This window comes from Macaca thibetana, chromosome 19 (genome assembly GCF_024542745.1).
Source record: "Macaca thibetana thibetana isolate TM-01 chromosome 19, ASM2454274v1, whole genome shotgun sequence".
Taxonomy (NCBI): domain Eukaryota; kingdom Metazoa; phylum Chordata; class Mammalia; order Primates; family Cercopithecidae; genus Macaca; species Macaca thibetana.
Window position 1 is genome coordinate 17,274,796 of NC_065596.1, and position 19,717 is coordinate 17,294,512.

Below are 19,717 nucleotides of genomic sequence, written 5' to 3' on the forward strand. Positions count from 1 at the left end.
TTCATCTCGAATTTTTTTTGCCTTTTGATTTTTTTAATGTTGCATTAAAACATGATGGACCTTAATCACTGAGATTTTCAGCGTCCCCTTAAATCTTGCACCCACAAGAGAACCTCCCTGGTCTCACCCTGGTCCCCACCTCACTGACCGCATCTTGGCATGGAAGGGTGGAAGGAGTGCTAATGTAAGAGACCATGGTTCAAATCCTGACCCTGCCCCTTGTGCATTCTAAGACCTTGGCAACTGGTTTTGCCTCTCTGGGCCTCAATTTCCTCTTCTGAAAAGAGGGAGATGCCATAGATGCACATTTTTTATAAATGGCAATAGTGCACCTGCTACTATGTGGTAGGCACTTAGAAGATGGGAGCGTCAGGCAGTCGTGGCGGCTCACACCTGTAATCCCAGAACTTTGGGAGGCCGAGGCAAGTGGATTACACGAGGTCAGGAGTTCAAGACCAGCCTGGCCAACATGGTGAAACCCTGTCTTTACTAAAAATATAAAACATTAGCTGGGTGTGGTGGCAGGTGCCTGAAATCCCAGCTACTCAGGAGGCTGAGGCAGGAGAATCACTTGAACCTGGGAGGTGGAGGTTGCAGTGAGCCAAGATCACACCACTGCACTCCAGCCTGGGCGACAAGAAGATGGGAGCATAATCATGCTGTGTTTTATTACTAGCAAGAGATGGTAAACCGAGGCACTGAGGCTTTGGGTTCAAATCCCATCTCCATCACATCCTCACCATGTGACGTTAAGTAAGTCACTTCCCCTCCTCAGCCTCCTTTGAAAAAAAAAAAGAAAGAAGAAGAAAAGAAGAAAGTAGGGGACAGGGAGTGAGAATCAAATCTATTTTCCAAAGAGCTTTTGTGAAAATTAAAGAAGCTCATTAAAGAGCTGAGGTGCCAGCAATTGTTCAATGCACCATTCTTTTATGTGCCATCATGAAAGAATATTTCCTGCCTATAAAATTCAGCCGAAGATGGATACTGTGGATCACAAGAGCCATTTCAATGACAGAGATGTTCCAATGTGAAGGGAAAAAAAAAAACATGCATCTTAGAACAGATTAAATGTAGTAATAATAACAACTAATGCTGTATAAAGTCTTCATTATGTGTCAGGATCAGGACTAAGCACTTGACAGACTCATTTACACCTCCTAACAACACTATGAAGTAGATACTGTCATTAAGCTATTTTCCAGAGAGGAATGCTGAAACAGAGAGAGGTTAATTTACCAGCCCAAGGTCACACAGCTAGGTAAGGTTGGGGTCAGAATTTGAATCCAGGTCAGCAGGTCCCAAAAGCCACACTGTAAACCTCCACCCCTATATGCTTGACATGCTAGAGGTGCAAAACAAACAAACAAGCAAGACAAAAAATCCTACAAAAACAATTGGGACTGTCATGACCATCACCACCATCATCATTATCATCATCGTCATCATCATCATCGTTACCATCACCACCACCATCATTATCATCATCATTGTCATCATCATCATCATTACCATCACCACCACCATCATTATCATCATCATCACCATCATTATCATCATCATCATCGTTGCCATCACCACCACCATCATTATCATCATCGTCGTCATTGTCATCATCACCATCACCATCATCATCATCATCATCGCTACCATCACCACCATCATCATCATCATCGTCATCGTCATCATCATCACCATCGTCATCATCATCATCATCGTTACCATCACATCATCATTATCATCATCGTCATCATCATCATCGTTACCATCACCAGTATCATCATCACCATCATCATCATCATCATCATAACTATTTTCCTTCCAACAAGACCATCATCTCCCAAGGTCAGGGGCCCTCCTTTGTCCTTCCCATCCCCAGCAGCCCCCAGCCCAGAGCTAGATTCAGAAGTCGCTGCTCAGGGAACACAGAATGCATAACTAATTGGGTCGGAGGGTCCTCCCATACCCAGCCTGGAACCCCAACTCAGAAACCTCTCATTGAAACAAAATAAGAAATATTTCTACTCACCAGAGATGAACAGACAGGTCCTGAGGAGGGCCCTAAGAACACAGAGAGAGACCCCGACTTAGTGTAAAGACCCCAGCATGACAGCAGAGGGCAGGGAACTTCATTCATTCATTCCTTCATTCATTCATTCCACTTGCGTTTAGTGAGTGCCTATTATGTGCCAGGCACTGTGGTACTCTTTGGGGATAAAGTCCCAGAATCTCGGGGGAGAGACTGTCCCAGTGTCATATAAGGCAGGGGTTCTCTTCCCAGCAGTTTATCATAACCCTCAAGTCAAGGATGGTTTTTACGTTTTTAGATGGTTGGCAAAAATCAAAAGAATTTTTTTAAAAAATATTTTTAGGGACAGAGTCTCACTATGTTGTCCAGGTTGGAGTGCAGTGGTACAATCATAGCTCACTGCAGCCTCGACCTTCCAGGTTCAAGCGATCCTCCCACCTCAGCCTCCCAGTGTAGCTGGGACTACAGGCATGCGCCACCACACCCACTAATTTTTAATTTTTTTAATATTCTCGAGATGAGGGAGAGGGTCTCCTTTTGTTTCCCAGGCTGGTCTCAAACTCCTGGCCTCAAGCAATCCTCCTGCTTTGGCCTCCCAAAGGGCTAGGATTGCAAGCATGAGCCACCATGACTAGCCAAAATAATATTTTGGGGATTGTGAAAATTATATGAAATTCATCTGTCAGTGCCCATGAACTATGCTTTATAGGAAAATAGCCACGGCCACACATCATTTACAGATTATCTACGGCTACTTTTGCACTACAGGGGCGGAACTAAAGAGTTGCAAAACTGTATGGGACCCTGGAGGGTCAGCATGTTTACACTACTACTCGGCTCTTTACGGAAAAAGTTTGCCAATCCTCATCTGAATATGGGTGAAAGTGCTCACTTTCTTATTTATGTATTCATTTATTTATTTAGAGAGAGAGTTTTGCTCTTCTTGCCCAGGCTGGAGTGCAATGGCGTGATCTCGGCTCACCACAACCTCCGCCTACCAGGTTCAAACAATTCTCCTGCCTCAGCCTCCCGAGTAGCTGGGATCACAGGCATGTGTCACCACACCCGGTTAATTTTGTATTTTTCGTAGAGATGGGGTTTCTTCCATGTTGGTCAGGCTGGTCTCGAACTCCCGACCTCAGGTGATCCGCCCGCCTCGTCCTCCCAAAGTGCAGGGATTAGAGGCATGAACCAGCACGCCCGGCTGAAAGTGCTCGCTTTCACTACCTTAAAGCCATTAGGACAGCTACTATAAGGCAAAAACAAATCAACAAACAAAACAGAAAGTAGCAAATGTGGGCAAAGATGTGGACAAAGAACCCTTGTGCACTGTTGGTAGGAATGTAAAATGGTGCACTATGAAAAACAGTATGTGCTGGGGGTGGTGGTTCACGCCTGTAGTCCCAGCATTTTGGGAGGCTGAGGCAAGCGGATCATGAGGTTAGCAGTTCAAGACCAGCCTGACCAACATGGCAAAAACCCCGTCTCTACTAAAAATACAAAAAATTAGCCAGGCATGGTGGTGCACGCCTGTAATCCCAGCTACTTGGAATCCCAGCTACTTGGAAGGAGAATCACTTGAACCCGGGAGGGAGAGGTTGCAGTGAGCCGAGATCGCGCCACTGCACTCCAGTCCAGGCCACAGAGCGAAACTCTATCTCCAAAAAAAAAAAAAAAAAAGAAAGAAAAGAAAAGAAAAGAGAAAGAAAAGCAGTATGGGCCGGGTGCTGTGGCTCATGCCTGTACTCCTAGCACTTTGAGAGGCAGAGGTGGGTAGATCACCTGATGTCAGGAGTTCAAGACCAGCCTGGCCAACATGGTGAAATCCCCATCTCTACAAAAATACAAAAATTAGCTGGGTGCGGTGGCAGGCGCCTGTAATCCCAGCTACTCAAAAGGCTGAGGCAGAAGAATCGCTTGAACCCGGGAGGCAGAGTGAGCCGAGATCATTCCATTGCATTCCAGCACTCCAGCCTGGGGACAGAGCAAAACTCCCTATCGAAATAAATAAATAAATAAATATAAATAAAAATAAAAATAATGGTGGTTCCTCAAAACATTAAAAACTAGAACTACCATAGAAAAGTCCCATTTCTGAGTATATACCCAAAGGAACTGAAAGCAAGGATTTGAAACGATATTTGCACACCCATGTTCGTAGCAGCTTTATTCACAATAACGCAAAAGTTGAAGCAGCCGATTGTTCACTGACGGGAAAAAGGATAAACAAAATTCTTAACAATTAAGAAAACTGCCCGGGCACAGTGGCTCACGCTTGTAATCCCAGCACCTTGGGAAGCCAAGGAGGGTGGGTCATTTGAGCCCAGAAGTTGGAGACCAGCCTAGGCAACAAGATGAAACCCCGTCCCTACAAAAAAAAAAATACAAAAATTAGGCCAGGCATGGTGGATCACGCTTGTACTCCCAGCACTTTGGGAGGCCAAGGTGGGCAGATTCCCTGAGGTCAGGAGTTAGAGACCAGCCTGGCCAACATGGTGAAACCCTGTCTCTACTAAAAATACAAAAATTAGCTGGGTGTGGTGGCAGGTGCCTGTCATCCCAGCTACTGTGGAGGCTGAGGCGGGAGAATCGCTTGAACCCAGGAGGCAGAGGTTGCAGTGAGCCGAGATCGCACCATTCCATTCCAGCCTGGGCAACAAGAGAGAAACTCTGTCTCAAAAAAAAAGTACAAAAATTAGCCAGGCATGGTGGCACATGCCTGTAGTCCCAGCTACTCAGGAGGCTGAAGTGGGAGGATCACTTAAGCTTAGGGGATCCAGGCTGCTGTGAGTTATAATTGCACCACCACTGCACTCCAGCCTGAGTAACAGAACCACACCCTATCTCAAAAAAAAAAAAAAAAAAAAAAAAGCCGGGCGCGGTGGCTCACGCCTGTAATCCCAGCACTTTGGGATGCCGAGGCGGGCGGATCACGAGGTCAGGAGACTGAGACCATCCTGGCTAACACGGTGAAACCCAGTCTGTACTGAAAATACAAAAAATTAGCCAGGCATGGTCGTGCACGCCTGTAATCTCAGCTACATTGTAATGGTCAGTTTTATGTTTTGCAAATTTCACCTCAATTTTTTAAAAGAAAAAAGGGAAGGATGTTCTATGAGATGACTGCTTGAGCCCAGGAGTTCAAGACCAGCCTGTGCAACATAGTGAGACCCCATCTCTGCAAAAGAATCACACACAAAAAAATGGCTGTGGCTGGGCGCGGTGGCTCATGCCTGTAATCCCAACACTTTGGGAGGCTGAGGCTGGCAGTTCACAAGGTCAGGAGTTCGAGACCAGCCTGGCCAACATGGTGAAACTCCATCTCTACTAAAAATACAAAAATTAGCCAGGCGTGGTAGCAGGCATCTGTAATCCCAGCTAGTTGGGAGGCTGAGGCAGGAGAATCGCTTGAAACCAGAAGGCAGAGGTTGCAATGAGCCGAGATCACCCCACTGCACTCCAGCCTGGGCAACAAGAGTGCAACTCCATCATAAATAAATAAATAAATAAATAAATAAAGCTGAGCATAATGGCATGCATCTGGGGTCCCAGCCACTCAGGAGGGTGAGGTGGGAGGATTGCTCGAGCCCAGGAGGTCAAGGCTGCAGTGAGTTAAAATCACACCATTGCACTCCAGCCTGGGAGACAGAATGAGACCCTCTCTCTAAAACAAAAAAATTAAGAGATAGATAGAATAGATGGATGATGGATAGGTAGGTAATAGGTACATGGATAGATGATAGATGATAAACAGACAGTTGATAGATAAATGATAAATGAATAGATGAGAGAGAAATGATAATAGATAATAGATGGTTAGATAGGTAGGTGAAAAATAGGTAGAGAGATGATCAGTGAATAGATAGATAATAGACAGATAATACATAGACAGATAATACATAGATAAATGATAGGTGGATGAACAGATCATGAATGTATTGATAAGTAGACAGATGATGGATGGATGGATGGATGGATGGATGGATGGATGGATGGAAGGATGGAAGAATTGATTGACGAATGGATGGATTGATGGGTAGGTAGGTACATGGATAGATAGATAGATAGATAGATAGATAGATAGATAGATAAATAGATAGATAGACAGATAGACAGATGGGGACAGAAGGGACAGCGCTTCCTTGCAGCAGAACACCAGCTAATAAATGTGGAAAGAATGATGGAGTTGGAAACTCATATTGTAACTTGACAGTGGAGAAACCACAGGAACACAAAAATTTTTGATAAAATTTTTGGGGAAATTGGCAACATTTAAATACAGACTATGAATTCAATAATAGTATAATGTCAACGTTGAATTTTGTGTCTTTTAAAATCTTGCTCTGGTTATGTACAAGGAGGTTCTTGTTCTTAAGAAGTATTTAGGGGTAAAGGGGAACGTCATCTGCAAATTCACTTTTAACTCTTCCAGGAAAAATAAATACTATGTGTGGGTAGAGAGAGGAAATGACAGAGCAAATGGAACAAAACATTAGCAGAACCAATGCAACTGGGTAAAGGCTAATGGGGGCTCTTTGCATTATTCTCATAGTTTTGCTAGAAGTCTGAAATAATATAAAATTAAAGTTAAAGCAACACTGGAGAGAATTTCCCTCTGTAGGCTGTGAAGTGGACAGTGGGGTCATTTGCTATGAATGAGCTAGGGGACATCTGAGGTTGGGGTGAGAGGGAGAGCTTTGAAGTCATCGTGAAGAGTGAGGGGTCCATCGAGAAGAGAACACTAGAAGAACAGCAGAGGCTGGGGTGGACACGTGCGTCCACCAGGAGCAGGGCAAGGACGCAGGCAATGGAGGCCACAGCGCTCTCACAGAACTCAATTCAGTGTCTCAGAAGGAAGCCACGGGCAGGCCCACTTTCTAGGTCCCTGCTCCTTCCTCCCTACCATACCTGTGTAGGAAGGAAAGGACCTTGATACAAAAATTATCAAGGAGATGGCCGGGCGCGGTGGCTGAAGCCTGTAATCCCAGCACTTTGGGAGGCCGAGACGGGCGGATCACGAGGTCAGGAGATCGAGACCATCCTGGCTAACACGGTGAAACCCCGTCTCTACTAAAAAATACAAAAAACTAGCCGGGCAAGGTGGCGGGCGCCTGTAGTCTCAGCTACTTGGGAGGCTGAGGCGGGAGAATGGCATGAACCCGGGAGGCGGAGCTTGCAGTGAGCCGAGATCACGCCACTGCACTCCAGCCTGGGAGACACAGCGAGACTCCGTCTCAAAAAAAAAAAAAAAAAAAAAAAAATTATCAAGGAGAAAAAGATCAATCATTGTTTCCAGGGTGGCCCCTCTCTGGGCTCAGTTGGTGGGGTGGGCAAAGCCTTGAGTTGGAGATAGACCTGCCATGATGGGCAGCCCCCTTCCCAACTCCAGGGGTGTCTTTTCAATTCTGCCCATCCTCCCAGGACCCACCCTGAACCCCTTGCCCTCGTTCCATTCAGACTTGAGGCACTCACACGGATGTAGGGCTTCACCCTGTTACAAGGAAACCAGCCAATTTCATTAGTAGATGTATTCCTGCCCTAAACACCCAGGAGACAAAAACAGGAACAGAGAGGTTATAGGATCCATAACCCCACCCACCACCTAAACCCATAACCCTCCACATGGATCCTGCCCCATCACTCGTGTGTGTGTGTGTGTGTGTGTGTGTGTGTGTGTGTGTGTGTGTGTGTGTGTGTCCGTCTCTCTGCTCATTGGTCACTCTGCTTGTCTATCTATCTCAGGATGGCCTGGAGAGCCCAGAGAGGTGACAATCAGTATTAACTTCCTGGGAAGATGGCCATCTCAGAAAAGCCATGCCGAGAAATCTCAGGGTACCTCCCCAACTCCCCAGGCATCACCTCCAGAGCACAGTAAGACTATGACCCAACTCCCTGAGACCACATGACTCCATAACCCTACACTTGGGTCCCACCCCATCACTCCTGTTGTCCCAGCCTGTACCTCCCACCAGTTCTGTTCAGCCTCAGCCTTTGTGAGCTCCACAATGTCTCCAGGGTTGAGTCGTAGAAAGGGTCCAATGGCTCCAGGGGGTGGAGGAAGCCCATAGTATTCCTGGAACACCTCCATCTTGGGCAGACCTGGAGGACAGGGTACAGGAGTACAGGGTGATTGGCAGGCAACTTTCAACGCTGAATCTTGCCACCCACCAGAATGGCTAAAATATTTCTTTTTAGACTGGCAATACCAAGTGTTGACAAGAACGTGGAGCAACTGGAATTCTCACTCGTTGCTGGTGGGGATACTCTTCGGAAAACTATTCGACAATATCTACTGAAGCTAAACGTTGTATCTACTCTGTAACCCAGCAATCCAAGAGAAATAAAAACATGTGTCCTGGCCAGGTGAGGTGGCTCACGCCTGTAATCCCATCACTTTGAGAGGCCGAGGTGGACGGATCACCTGAGGTCAGGAGTTCAAGACCAGACTGGCCAATGTGGTGAAACCCCATCTCCACTAAAACTACAGAAATTAGCCAGGCATGGTGGCAGGTGCCTGTAATTCCAGCTACTTGGGAGGCAGGGGGCAGGAGAATCCCTTGAACTCAGGAGGCAGAGGTTGCAGTGAGCTGAGATTATGCCACTGCACTCCAGCCTGGGCAATGGAGTGAGACTCCATCTCAAAATAAACAAACAAACAAAAAACAAAAAACAAAAAATGTCCTTCAAAAGTTGCAGCTTTATTCAGAATATCCAAAAACTGGCAACCAACCAAATGTCCTCAATAGGTTGATCAATCAATAAACAAATTGTGATACCATCACATAATGGAATACTATACAGCAATGAAAAAGAAAAAGCTGTTGCTACAGGCAACCACATCGATGCATCTCACCATCATTATGTCAGATAAAAGAAACCAGATGAAATAAGCATGCACTATATGATTTTATTTATAGAAAACTCAAGAGCAGGCAAAATTAATCTATGGTGATAGACATCAGACAGTGGTTCCCTATGGGAGATAGGTGAGTAGCAGTGCTTTCTGATAAAACTTTCTGTGGTGATGGATATGTCCAATATGGTAGCAACTAGCCACAGGCAGTTATTGAGAGCTTCGAGGCTAAGTAAAAAAAAATTTAAGATGATTTCATTTTAATTCATTTATATCGGACAGTGCCGTTCTGGAGGGATGAAAATGTTCTATGCTTTTATTTGATTGTTGGTTGCATGGATAAAAACGTATTAAGTCATATACTTAAGATTTATTGATTTTTACATACCTTAAAGTATGTATTTCCTCTCTCAATAAAATACATGTATGTGTGTGCATATATATATGTATATATATATTCTATTGTATAAAGGACACTTGGGGTGTTTCTAATTTTGACTGTTGCTAAGAAAGCTGACTGACTATTGCTAATTACATAATAAGTAATAATAAGAAGAAAACATGCCCATTCATAGATTTCACATATTTATTTTTTTATTTCCTTGAAACAGGATCTTGGTCTGTTGCCCAGGCTGGAGTGCAGTGGCGTGATCATGGCTTACTGCAACCTTGAATTCCTGGGTTTAAACAGGAACCCCACTAATTTAAAAAAATTTTTTGTAGACACAGGGTCTCGTTATGTTGCCCAGGCTGGTCTCAAACTCCTGGCCTTGGAGTTTGAGTGCTGGGATTACAGACATGAGCCACCACACCTGACTTACGTTATATATTTATATGTCATATAAATGGCATATAAGTGGAACACTCCTGCCACTGCACTCCAGCCTGGGATACAGAGCAAGACCCTGCTTCTAAAAATTTTTTTTAAAAAGATGTATTATAGGCCAGGCGCGGTGGCTCAAGCCTGTAATCCCAGCACTTTGGGAGGCCGAGACGGGTGGATCACGAGGTCAGGAGATCGAGACCATCCTGGCTAACACGGTGAAACCCCGTCTCTACTAAAAATACAAAAACTTAGCCGGGCGAGGTGGCAGGCGCCTGTAGTCCCAGCTACTCGGGAGGCTGAGGCAGGAGAATGGCGTGAACCCGGGAGGCGGAGCTTGCAGTGAGCTGAGATCCGGCCACTGCACTCCAGCCTGGGCGACAGAGCGAGACTCTGTCTCAAAAAAAAAAAAAAGATGTATTATATATACACATATATGATATATGACATATATGTATCAGCTTTATTTGCAATAGTAAAAAACTAGAAACAACTCAAATGTCCTCAGTACAACAGAAGGAGACATGTATATTTTTTTAAGTTTTTTTGTTTTTGTTTTTGTTTTTTTTGAGACGGAGTCTCGCTCTGTCGCCCAGGCTGGAGTGCAGTGGCCGGATCTCGGCTCACTGCAAGCTCCACCTCCCGGGTTTATGCCATTCTCCTGCCTCAGCCTTCTGAGTAGCTGGGATCTCCTGCCTCAGCCTCCCGAGTAGCTGGGACTACAGGCACCTGCCACCTCGCCCGGCTAGTTTTTTGTATTTTTTTAGTAGAGACGGGGTTTCACCGTGTTCGCCAGGATGGTCTCGATCTCCTGACCTCGTGATCTGCCCGTCTCGGCCTCCCAAAGTACTGAGATTACAGGCTTGAGCCACCGCGCCTGGCCTTAAGTTTTTTTTAAATTAAGGTTGGGCACAGTGGCTCATGCCTGTAATCCCAACACTCTGGGAGGCCAAGCAGGCCGATCCCCTGAGGTTAAGAGTTCGAGACCAGCCTGCCCAACATGGTGAAACACCGTCTCTACTAAAAATACAAAAATTAGCCAAGCGTGGTGCCTGTAGTCCCAGCTGCTCAGGAGGCTGAGGCAGGAGAATCATTTGAACTTGGGAGGTGGAGGTTGTAGTGAGCCAATATCGCACCACTGCACTCCAGCCTGGGCAACGGGGCAAGATTCCATCTCCAAAAATAAATTAATTAATTAGTTAAAATAAGCACATACTGTATGAGTTAATTTATACAGAATGACTGGGCAACATAGCAAGACCTCATCTCTATTTTAAAAATTTAAAAATTAGGCGTGGTGGCGTGCACCTGACTTCAAGCGATCCTCCCGCCTTGGCCTCCCAAATTGCTGGGATTACAGGTGGGAGCCATTGCACCCAGCCCAATGTGGCTGTTAATATGATTATGGAGATCTGTCCCTGGGTCAACGTGAATGGAGATACATTTTCCTCCTGCCCCCACACAGCATCCCCTGCCAACTCACCCAGCTCATTCCTCTTTTTGTCCTGAGCCCTGCGATGCAGTTTGTCCTGGAAGGAGAGACAAAGAAAGCCTGTTTACCGATGCCCAGCCTGGGGGCTTGTAGGCCCCCATCACTGTCCTCACCCCACAAAGGATCACGGCCAGTTCCGGGATGCCCTGGGTCCTCCCCGCACTGTTGCCGATTATTTGCAGTGCACAGGAAGGAGCGTGGGAAAGTCTTACCTTCCTCATAGTTCCCGGGAAATCTATGGGAGAGTAAAGGTGACGGTGAGAACGGGAAATCCTCCACAGAGAACCAAGCTCACCTCCCAGCCTCCCTCCCACTCGTACCTTGCCCATGTCGGCCACACGGAGGGACCCTCCCCAGACACTCCTTGTGTGCAGGTGCCCGGCACCGATGGCAGCGATAGCCCTGATAGAAAGTGCCTCTGAGATGCAGGGGACACATAAAGAAGAGTGAGTGACCTTTACAGACATGGCCAAATATTCTGCCAAGAACATAAAGGGCCCCCTTGGGTTCTCTTTAGATCAGGAGAGTGACGGAGAAGCAGAAGATCAAAGTAGGAACCCCCCCCATCTCCCAGTTTAGGGAACCAATTACTGGGGCAGCTTCTCTAGCAAGGAACTGACGACCAAGACCAGGATGCAGGACCTTCCTCCTAGATTCCCACCTAAGCAGCATCTGACAAGCCTTGCAGGACGTGGTCTCCTCAAAAGAGAACATCTGGAAGTCATGCCCGTTGGCGGTGGCATTCTCCGGGTAGATGTTGGAGCTGGCAGAGGAAAATTAAAAAAAAAAAAAAAGAGGATCAGCATTTTATTCCTTTTTATGGCTGAATACTATTCCATGGTATGAACAGACCATATTTGGTGCGTCCACTCATTCCCTGATTGATGTCTGGGTCGTTTCCACCCTTTGGCCACACTGAATCGTGCTGCTACGCACATCGGGAGAAAGAGAAAGCAGGTTAGGAGTTTCCAGGGGCTGCGAGAGCGGGGAATTAGGAGTGAATGTTTCATGGGTATGAGGTCTCCTTTGGGCTGACGAAAAGGTTTTGAAAGTGGATAGAGGTGATGGTTGCACAACACTGTTAGTGTACAAAGTGCCGTGCAGTCGTGCACTTTGAAATTGTTAGATTTTTGTCGTGGGCATTTTGCCTCATGTAAAAAGGAGGAGGAGAAGACAGGAGTGGAAGATGAGGAAGAGGGGAAGAAGGAGGAGGAGGAGGAAGAGGAGGAAAGGGAGGAGGAGGAAGAGGAGGAGAAGGAAGAGGAAAAAAGGGAGGAAAGGGAGGAGAAGGAAGAAGGGGTGGAGGAGGAATAGGAGGAAGAGGAAGAGAAGGAAGGAAAGGAGGAGGAAGGGGAGGAAGGAGAGGAGGAAGATGGAGAGGAGGAGGAAGAACAAGAGGAAGAGCAGGAAGAGGAAAGAGGAGGAGGAAAGGAGCTTGCACACAACTCCGGCATTCCAAGGATGAAGACAGCCTTGGGCCTGTCCCTCTTATTTCCCAAATGAAGAGACTGAGGTTCAGAGTGGTCCCATGACATGTCAGGACAGAGTAGCGACTAGAGCACATTCCTCTCTCCCAGCCCCTGCCCCTCTGAGGACAGAAAGAGGAAGGAAGACGGGGACTCACATGGCCATCTCAAACTGCTCCATCCACTTCTTCTTCAACTCTCTTGTCTTGAAGAACAGTTCATAGCCCTGGGCACCTTGGTCCTCAATCAGCAGGAACATGTGGCTCCACTGCAGGGAAGCAGAGCTCAGACTGAAGGCACTGCCCCTGTGGGGGGCGGGAGCACACGCCCACTGACCCTCCCTCTGTAGGGAACAGTCAAGCCCGTGGCAGTCTCTGTGCCCCAAGCACCATGCACGGATATCCTTGTAAAAGGGCTTTCTAGGATATCCAAACACACAACCATAAACCCAAAACCACACACACATGCGTGCACATGCACACACACACCCCTTTGCAGAAGCACACACCAGACACAGCATGTCACTCCTCATTGATTTGTCTGTTCAACAAAGCATGGGTGCAGCGCCTGCTGAGAAACAGACACTGCTAGGAGCTAGGGACAGAGCAGCGAATAGGACGTGGTCCCCAGAGCTCCAGCTCGGTAGGAGAGACAGATGCCGGAAGCAGGCAGTCACAAGACAGCAACTGGCTCCTCGGGAGGCACAGGCTGAGAAACAGAGAAGCTGGCCAGGTGTGGTGGTGCACACCTGTAATCCCAGCACTTTGAGAGGCCGAGACGGGTGAATCACGAGGTCAGCACCAAGATGGGTGAATCACAAAGTCAGCAGTTCAAGAACAGCCTGACCAACGCGGTGAAACCCCGTCTCTACCAAAAATACCAAAAATTAGCCAGTGTGGTGGCGTGTGCCTGTAATCCCAGCTACTCGGGAGGCTGAGGCAGGAGAATTGCTTGAACCCAGGAGGCGGGAGGTTGCAGTGAGCTGAGATCATGCCACTGCACTCCAGCCTGGGTGACAAAGCGAGACTCCTTCTCAAAAAAAAAAAAAAAAAAAAAAGAGAAGCCACAGACCAGAGCTCAGGGGGGATCTCCAGGGGAAGGACTAAAGGGAAGGGAAGAGTTCACAGGAGAAAAAGCAAAAGGAAGCAAGGAAGAGCCGAGAGGGAGAGGGGTCTCAGCTCAAATGTCACTGCCACAGAGAGTGTCCCTTCCACAGAGAGTGCCCCTGAACAATGGAGGTAAGATGTGACTGTGGTAGATGAGGGGGGCCCATCCTCACCTACCACAGTCACATCCCCTGTTTTATTCATTTATTTTTTAATAGAGACTGGGTCTCACTCTGTGGCCCCGGCTGGAGTGCAATCATAGCTCACTGCAGCCTCCAACTCTTGGCCACAAGTGATCCTCCAACCTCAGCCTCCCATGTAGTTAGGGCTACAGGCATGTGCCACCAAGCCCAGCTACAAATTTTTTTTTTTTTTTTTTTTTTTTGTTGTTGTTGTTGAGATGGAGTCTCGCTTTGTCGCCCAGACTGGAGTGCAGTGGCCGGATCTCAGCTCACTGCAAGCCTCCCGGGTTCACGCCATTCTCCTGCCTCAGCCTCCCGAGCAGCTGGGACTACAGGCGTCCGCCACCTCGCCCAGCTAGTTTTTGTGTTTTTTAGTAGAGACGGGGTTTCACCGTGTTAGCCAGGATGGTCTCGATCTCCCGACCTTGTGATCCGCCCGTCTCGGCCTCCCAAAGTGCTGGGATTACAGGCTTGAGCCACCGCGCCCGGCCCCTACATTTTTTTTTTTTTTAATGTTTTTTAGAAACGAGGATCTCCCTATGTTGCCCAGGCAGGTCTCAAACTCCTGGGCTCAAGAGATTCTCCCATCTCGGCCTCCCAAAGTGCTGGGATTACAGGTGTGAGCCACTGTACCCAGCCACCTACTTTATTTTCTTTGTAGAAAGCATCCCATAAGAAGTCAAGTACCATACAAGAAATAAAATAGACCAGACACGGTGGCCCATGCCTGTAATCTCAGCACTTTGAGAGGCTGAGGCGGGCGGATCACTTGAGGTCAGGAGTTTGAGACCAGCCTGGCCCATGTGGTGAAACCTGGTCTCTACTAAAAATACAAAAATTAGCTGGGCGTGGTGGTGGGCACCTGTAATTTCAGCTACTCGGGAGGCTGAGGCAGGAGAATCGCTTGAACCTGGGAGCCAGAGGTTGCAGCGATCCGAGATCATGCCACTGCACTCCAGCCTGAAGGACAGAGTAAGACTGTCTCAAAAAAAAAAAAAAAGAAAGAAAGAAAGAAAAGAAAAGAACAGAAATGAAATGAAACAAAATAAAAACTCGATATTGCTTTCCATTTTAGTCCTAGTGCCTAGAAGAGTGCCCTGGATAGAGTAGGTGCTCAATTTAAAAACTGTTGAGTGGCTCATGCCTGTAATCCCAGCACTTCGGGAGGCCGAGGCAGGTGGATCACGAGGTCAGGAGAAGGAGACCATGGGGCTAACATGGAGAAACCCCGTCTCTACTAAAAATACAAAAAATTAGCCAGGCGTGGTGGCACGTGCCTGTAGTCCCAGCTACTCGGGAGGCTGAGCCGGGAGAATGGAACCAACCTGGGAGGCAGAGGTTGCAGTGAGCCGAGATTGTGTCACTGCACTCTGGCCTGGCGACAGAGCAAGACTCCGTCTTAAAAAAACAAAAAAAAAAAAAACAAAAAAAGACTGTGAGTGGATTAACACACACTTCCATGTAGATGTAGTCTGGTAAACACCGGCGTATGCCCACATGGAGAGGGCTAAGCTGCTGACTGTGTGACGTCAAAGCCCCACCTTCTTGTTGTCGCGGTCTCCTGAAGAGTCATCCCGAATCTGGAAGCTGTGCAGGTTCACAAAGTCCTTGAGGTCATAGGAGTCTCCCCGGCGTTTACAGATGAGCAGAGCTTTGTCAAGCAGGAAGGCATACCTGGAAGGATGGATAAGGCATTCCTGTCTGGCTCTTCCCAACTGTCCCCACCAGCTCTCTGACCAGTTCCTCCACATCCTGGTCCCACCCTGACCTTCTCCTCCTCCTTGGCCAACTTGGTCATGCCCACCTGTCCATCCTGATCTCACCCACGTGATCCACGTTGGCCCTACTGCCTGTCAGTCTTGGCTCCACCCATATTCCTGGTTGGCTCCGTCCTGCCTGTCCATCAAGGTTCCACTGCCTTGTCTGGATGGATCTACCACCTGTCTGTCTAGAAATCTTGTCTCACCCACACTCAGGTCCCTACCCAAATTCATCTTAATTCCACCTACAAGTCTACATAGGAACTGGCCCCATCCCTACCGAGGCTCCCCCCAAGATCTGCATTGGCTCCACCCACCTGTCCATCTAAGAGTCTGGCCACGCCCCTATCCAGGCTGTTTCCCAGATCTGTGTTGACTCCACCCAACCACCCATCTAGAAACCTGGCCCTATCCCTACCCAGGCTCCATCCAGATCTGTGTTGACTCCACGCACCTGCCCATCTAGGAGCCTCGCCCCACTCCTGCCCAGGCTCCACCCAGATCTGTATTGACTCCATCCACCTGCCCATCTAGGAGTCTGGCCCCGCCCCTTTGCCCAGGCTCCATCCCAGATCCATGTTGACTCCACTCACCTGTCCATCTTGGAGCGCCGTTCCACCGAGGTGATCTTGAGCTCCCCGTCGATCTTGGGCCGGCCATAGTGAGCCAGAGACTGGTCCTATGCAGCAGGCAGGGGCGTCTAGCAAGGGTCTCCCAAGAAAGGAGCCAGACACCCTCCCCACGTGGCCACACCCCTGGCCCACCCGGCTCCACCACCTCACCAGGTTCTCAATGGAGAGCTGGAAATTGGTGATCTGCCGCAGTGTCTCGTTGTCTCGCTTGACCTCGTTCACGCACTGAGCCAGGTCCTGGGGAAGGGACAGGGGTGAACCTGGCCCCCCAACAGCCGACCCAGGCTCCTACCTAACCCCAGCTAGAGGATCAGCCTCCACCAGGAGAGTGTCTGCAGCAGGTGAGTGACCATCACCCCACACCCACTCACCCTCATGGCATCCAGGGCCAGCCGCAGGTTCTCCTTCTCTATAGCCTCCTGCGTGTGTTTCACCAGCTCCTGCGAGAACCAAGACGTCAGACGTCACCTGGCCCCTCCCCTTCTCCCTGGGGGGAGGGCCTTCCAAACAATGCTAGCTCACCAGCTCCTCCCTTGTACTGGTGGCCCTGGAGGCTGAGACATGACCCCAGTGACCCATCCCCGAGTGTCCTAGAGACCCAACCCCCAGAAGCCAACCCCGTCCCCACTTTTATAGACACAGGAGAGTAGATGCGTGGATCCAACGCCTCAGGGATGGGCCCGGCACCTGGAGAAGAAGGTGATATTTGAGAACTCGCTGCATAGGCACCATCAGTAGGTCCCGCAAGGTGAACCTCCCGTTGTTGGCTCGCTGAGAACATTCCTGGTGAATCAGAGAACAATGGGGAAACTGAGGCAGGTCCCAGAAAGAGCCAGTTGCAGGGTGGGTGCAGATAGATCTGAATAAAGACGTGGGCAGCTCTCCACCCCAGAGCTGTGGGGATTTTTCTAGAGGCCAAAGCATCATATCTGCCCCCAAGGAAACAGGGAAAGAGCTCCATAAGGTGGGGGAAGCTTAAGAACCACTGGAAGGAACTTTGGGAGGCCGAGGCGGGAGGATCACTTGAGGTCAGTAGTTCAAGACCAGCCTGGCCAACATGGGGAAACCCCGTCTCTGCTGAAAAAAAAACAAAAAAAAAACTGGTGTGGTGGTGGACTCCTGTAATCCCAGCTACTCAAGAGACTGAGGCAGGAGAACTGCTTGAACCCAGGAGGCAGAGATTGCAGTGAGCTGAGATCGCACCACTGCACTCAAACCTGGGTAACAGACGGCGACTCCATCTCAAAAAACAAACAAACAAAAAAAAAAACAATGAGAAGAGGCTGGGTACAACTGCTCACGCCTGTAATCTTAGCTCTTTGAGAAGCTGAGGTGGGTGAATCGCTTGAGTCCTGGAGTTTGAGACCACCCTGGACAACATGGTGAAACCCCATCTCTATAAAACACACAAAAATTAGCCAGGAATGGTGGTATGCATCTGTAGTCCCAGCTACTGAGGAGGCCGAGGTAGGAGCTGGGAGGATTGCTTGGGTACAGGAGTTCGAGGCTGCGGTGAGCTATGATCATGCCACTGCACTCCAGCTTGGGGGACAGAATGAGACCCTGTCTCAAAACAAAACAAAACAAACAAACAAACAAAAAACCACTGGAATGTGGCAAATGCTGCCTGGGATAGAGGTCCAGCATTCTGCCTGCTGAGGGGGACCGCAGAGGGGGAGAGGGACAGGTCTGGAGAGCACCCATCCTCACCACCCCTGCCCTGTCTGTGTTTCCACCAGACAAACAGATCCAGGTTGAAGTTCAATTCTAGATCAGGTTCAGCCTGGGATCAGGGGTTGGTTGGAATTGGGGTTCAGTGAGAAGTGGGAGCTCAGCCCAGACTTGGGGTACCATCAGTGCTAGGGCTCAGCCGAGGGCTGGGGTTCGGTGTGGGATCAGAGCTCAGTTCAGCCTGATATCAGGGGTCAGCCCAGACCCGGGGCCAGCCCATTTCTGTTCTTCTCCATTTTCTCCACTTGGCTGGCCAGTACCTCCCTCCCCAGTCCTGTGACGGATCCCTGGCTGGGCTGCGGCAGAAAGTGGACCATCTGCAATTCAGCGTCCTCCCTGCTGCCCCCAGGGCCTGGGGAGGAGCGGGAGAGGCCCCCACCTCCAGCTTCATCTGCACGTCCTCCCGGGCTGCGGCCACACGATCCAGGTGTTTGCTGGCTGACTCCACCTGGCTGCAGTAGCGGCCGTAGACGAGGAACCTACAGCGAGAGGACAGGCCACCAGGTGAGGGTGGCTGGCATCAAGGTCGGGCAGAGGCCGGCGTCAGCCTTGGCCTCGCTCTTCCCAGCTGGAGAAGAAACCTGACTCTCAGTTTCCCCATCTGTGAAATGTTAATAACAATAGCATCTCCCACGCGAGGCTATGTAGCATTATCTCATTTAACGCTACGGTAATCTCACCACAGTACCTGGTATTGTCTCTGCCCAATGTTTGTTTATTTTTATTTTATTTTATTTGTTTATTTTTGAGATGGAGTTTCACTCTTGTCGCCCAGGCTGGAGTACAGTGGTACGATCTCAGCTCACTGCAACCTCCACCTCCCAGGTTCAAGCGATTCTCCTGCCTCAGCCTCCTGAGTAGCTGGCATTACAGGTGCCCGCCACCACGCCTGGCTAATTTTTGTATTTTTAGTAGAGTTGGGGTTTCACCATGTTGGCCGGGCTGGTCTCCAACTCCTGATCTCAAGTGATCTGCCCTCCTTGGCCTCCCAAAGTGCTGGATTTACAGGTGTGAGCCACCACACCTGGCCTATTTTTTATTTTTGAGACAGAGTCTTGCTCTGCCGCCCAGGCTGCAGTCCAGTGGCGTGATCTTGACTCACTGCAACCTCCGCCTCCCGGGTTCAAGCAATTCTCCTGAGTAACTAGGATTACAGGCGCACACCACCACGCCCGGCTAATTGTTTTTTTGTATTTTTAGTTGTGTTTTAGTTGTATTTTCAGGCGATGCAGACGGGGTTTCACCATATTGGCCAGCCTGGTCTCGAACCCCTGACCTCAAATGATCCACCCACCTCAGCCTCCCAAAGTGCTGGGATTACAGGCGTGAGCCACCGTACCTGGCCAATGTTCCTTTATTTAACAAATACTTATTGAGCACCTACTATGTGCCAGGCCCTGTGTGCATCCGTATATTCCACCCTCACCACCAGCCTAGGAGGCACATTCCTGTGACCCACTGATGTACAGATGAGGAAGCAGAAGCACAGAGAGGTTAAGTGACTACGCAGTGCCACACAGCAGAGCTGGGGATTGAACCAGAGATGGGCAGCCCCTTGCCCATGAGCACACAGCACAAAGTCCTCCCTGTCCAGTGGTGTCTGAGAGTAAGGTCTCTCGAATGCCCAGCCTAGGCAAGGCAGAGTG

At 48.9% G+C, this 19,717-nt stretch overlaps 1 protein-coding gene across 1 annotated transcript in view; it reads right to left on the reverse strand.

The window, feature by feature from the left end:
- The window catches only part of VAV1 (vav guanine nucleotide exchange factor 1), an 84,549-nt gene that overhangs the window by 12,703 nt on the left and 52,129 nt on the right, over window positions 1–19,717 (reverse strand). The window contains exons 9-22 of the mRNA XM_050770176.1: window positions 18,451–18,550; window positions 17,028–17,123; window positions 16,712–16,780; window positions 16,491–16,577; window positions 16,302–16,387; window positions 15,490–15,622; window positions 12,819–12,928; window positions 11,856–11,957; window positions 11,515–11,612; window positions 11,407–11,429; window positions 11,186–11,231; window positions 7,989–8,125; window positions 7,499–7,564; window positions 2,027–2,058 (exon numbers count right to left, since the gene is read on the reverse strand). Of these exons, the coding sequence (XP_050626133.1) occupies window positions 2,027–2,058; window positions 7,499–7,564; window positions 7,989–8,125; window positions 11,186–11,231; window positions 11,407–11,429; window positions 11,515–11,612; window positions 11,856–11,957; window positions 12,819–12,928; window positions 15,490–15,622; window positions 16,302–16,387; window positions 16,491–16,577; window positions 16,712–16,780; window positions 17,028–17,123; window positions 18,451–18,550 (1,185 nt within the window). The remainder of the gene's footprint in view (window positions 1–2,026; window positions 2,059–7,498; window positions 7,565–7,988; window positions 8,126–11,185; window positions 11,232–11,406; window positions 11,430–11,514; window positions 11,613–11,855; window positions 11,958–12,818; window positions 12,929–15,489; window positions 15,623–16,301; window positions 16,388–16,490; window positions 16,578–16,711; window positions 16,781–17,027; window positions 17,124–18,450; window positions 18,551–19,717) is intronic.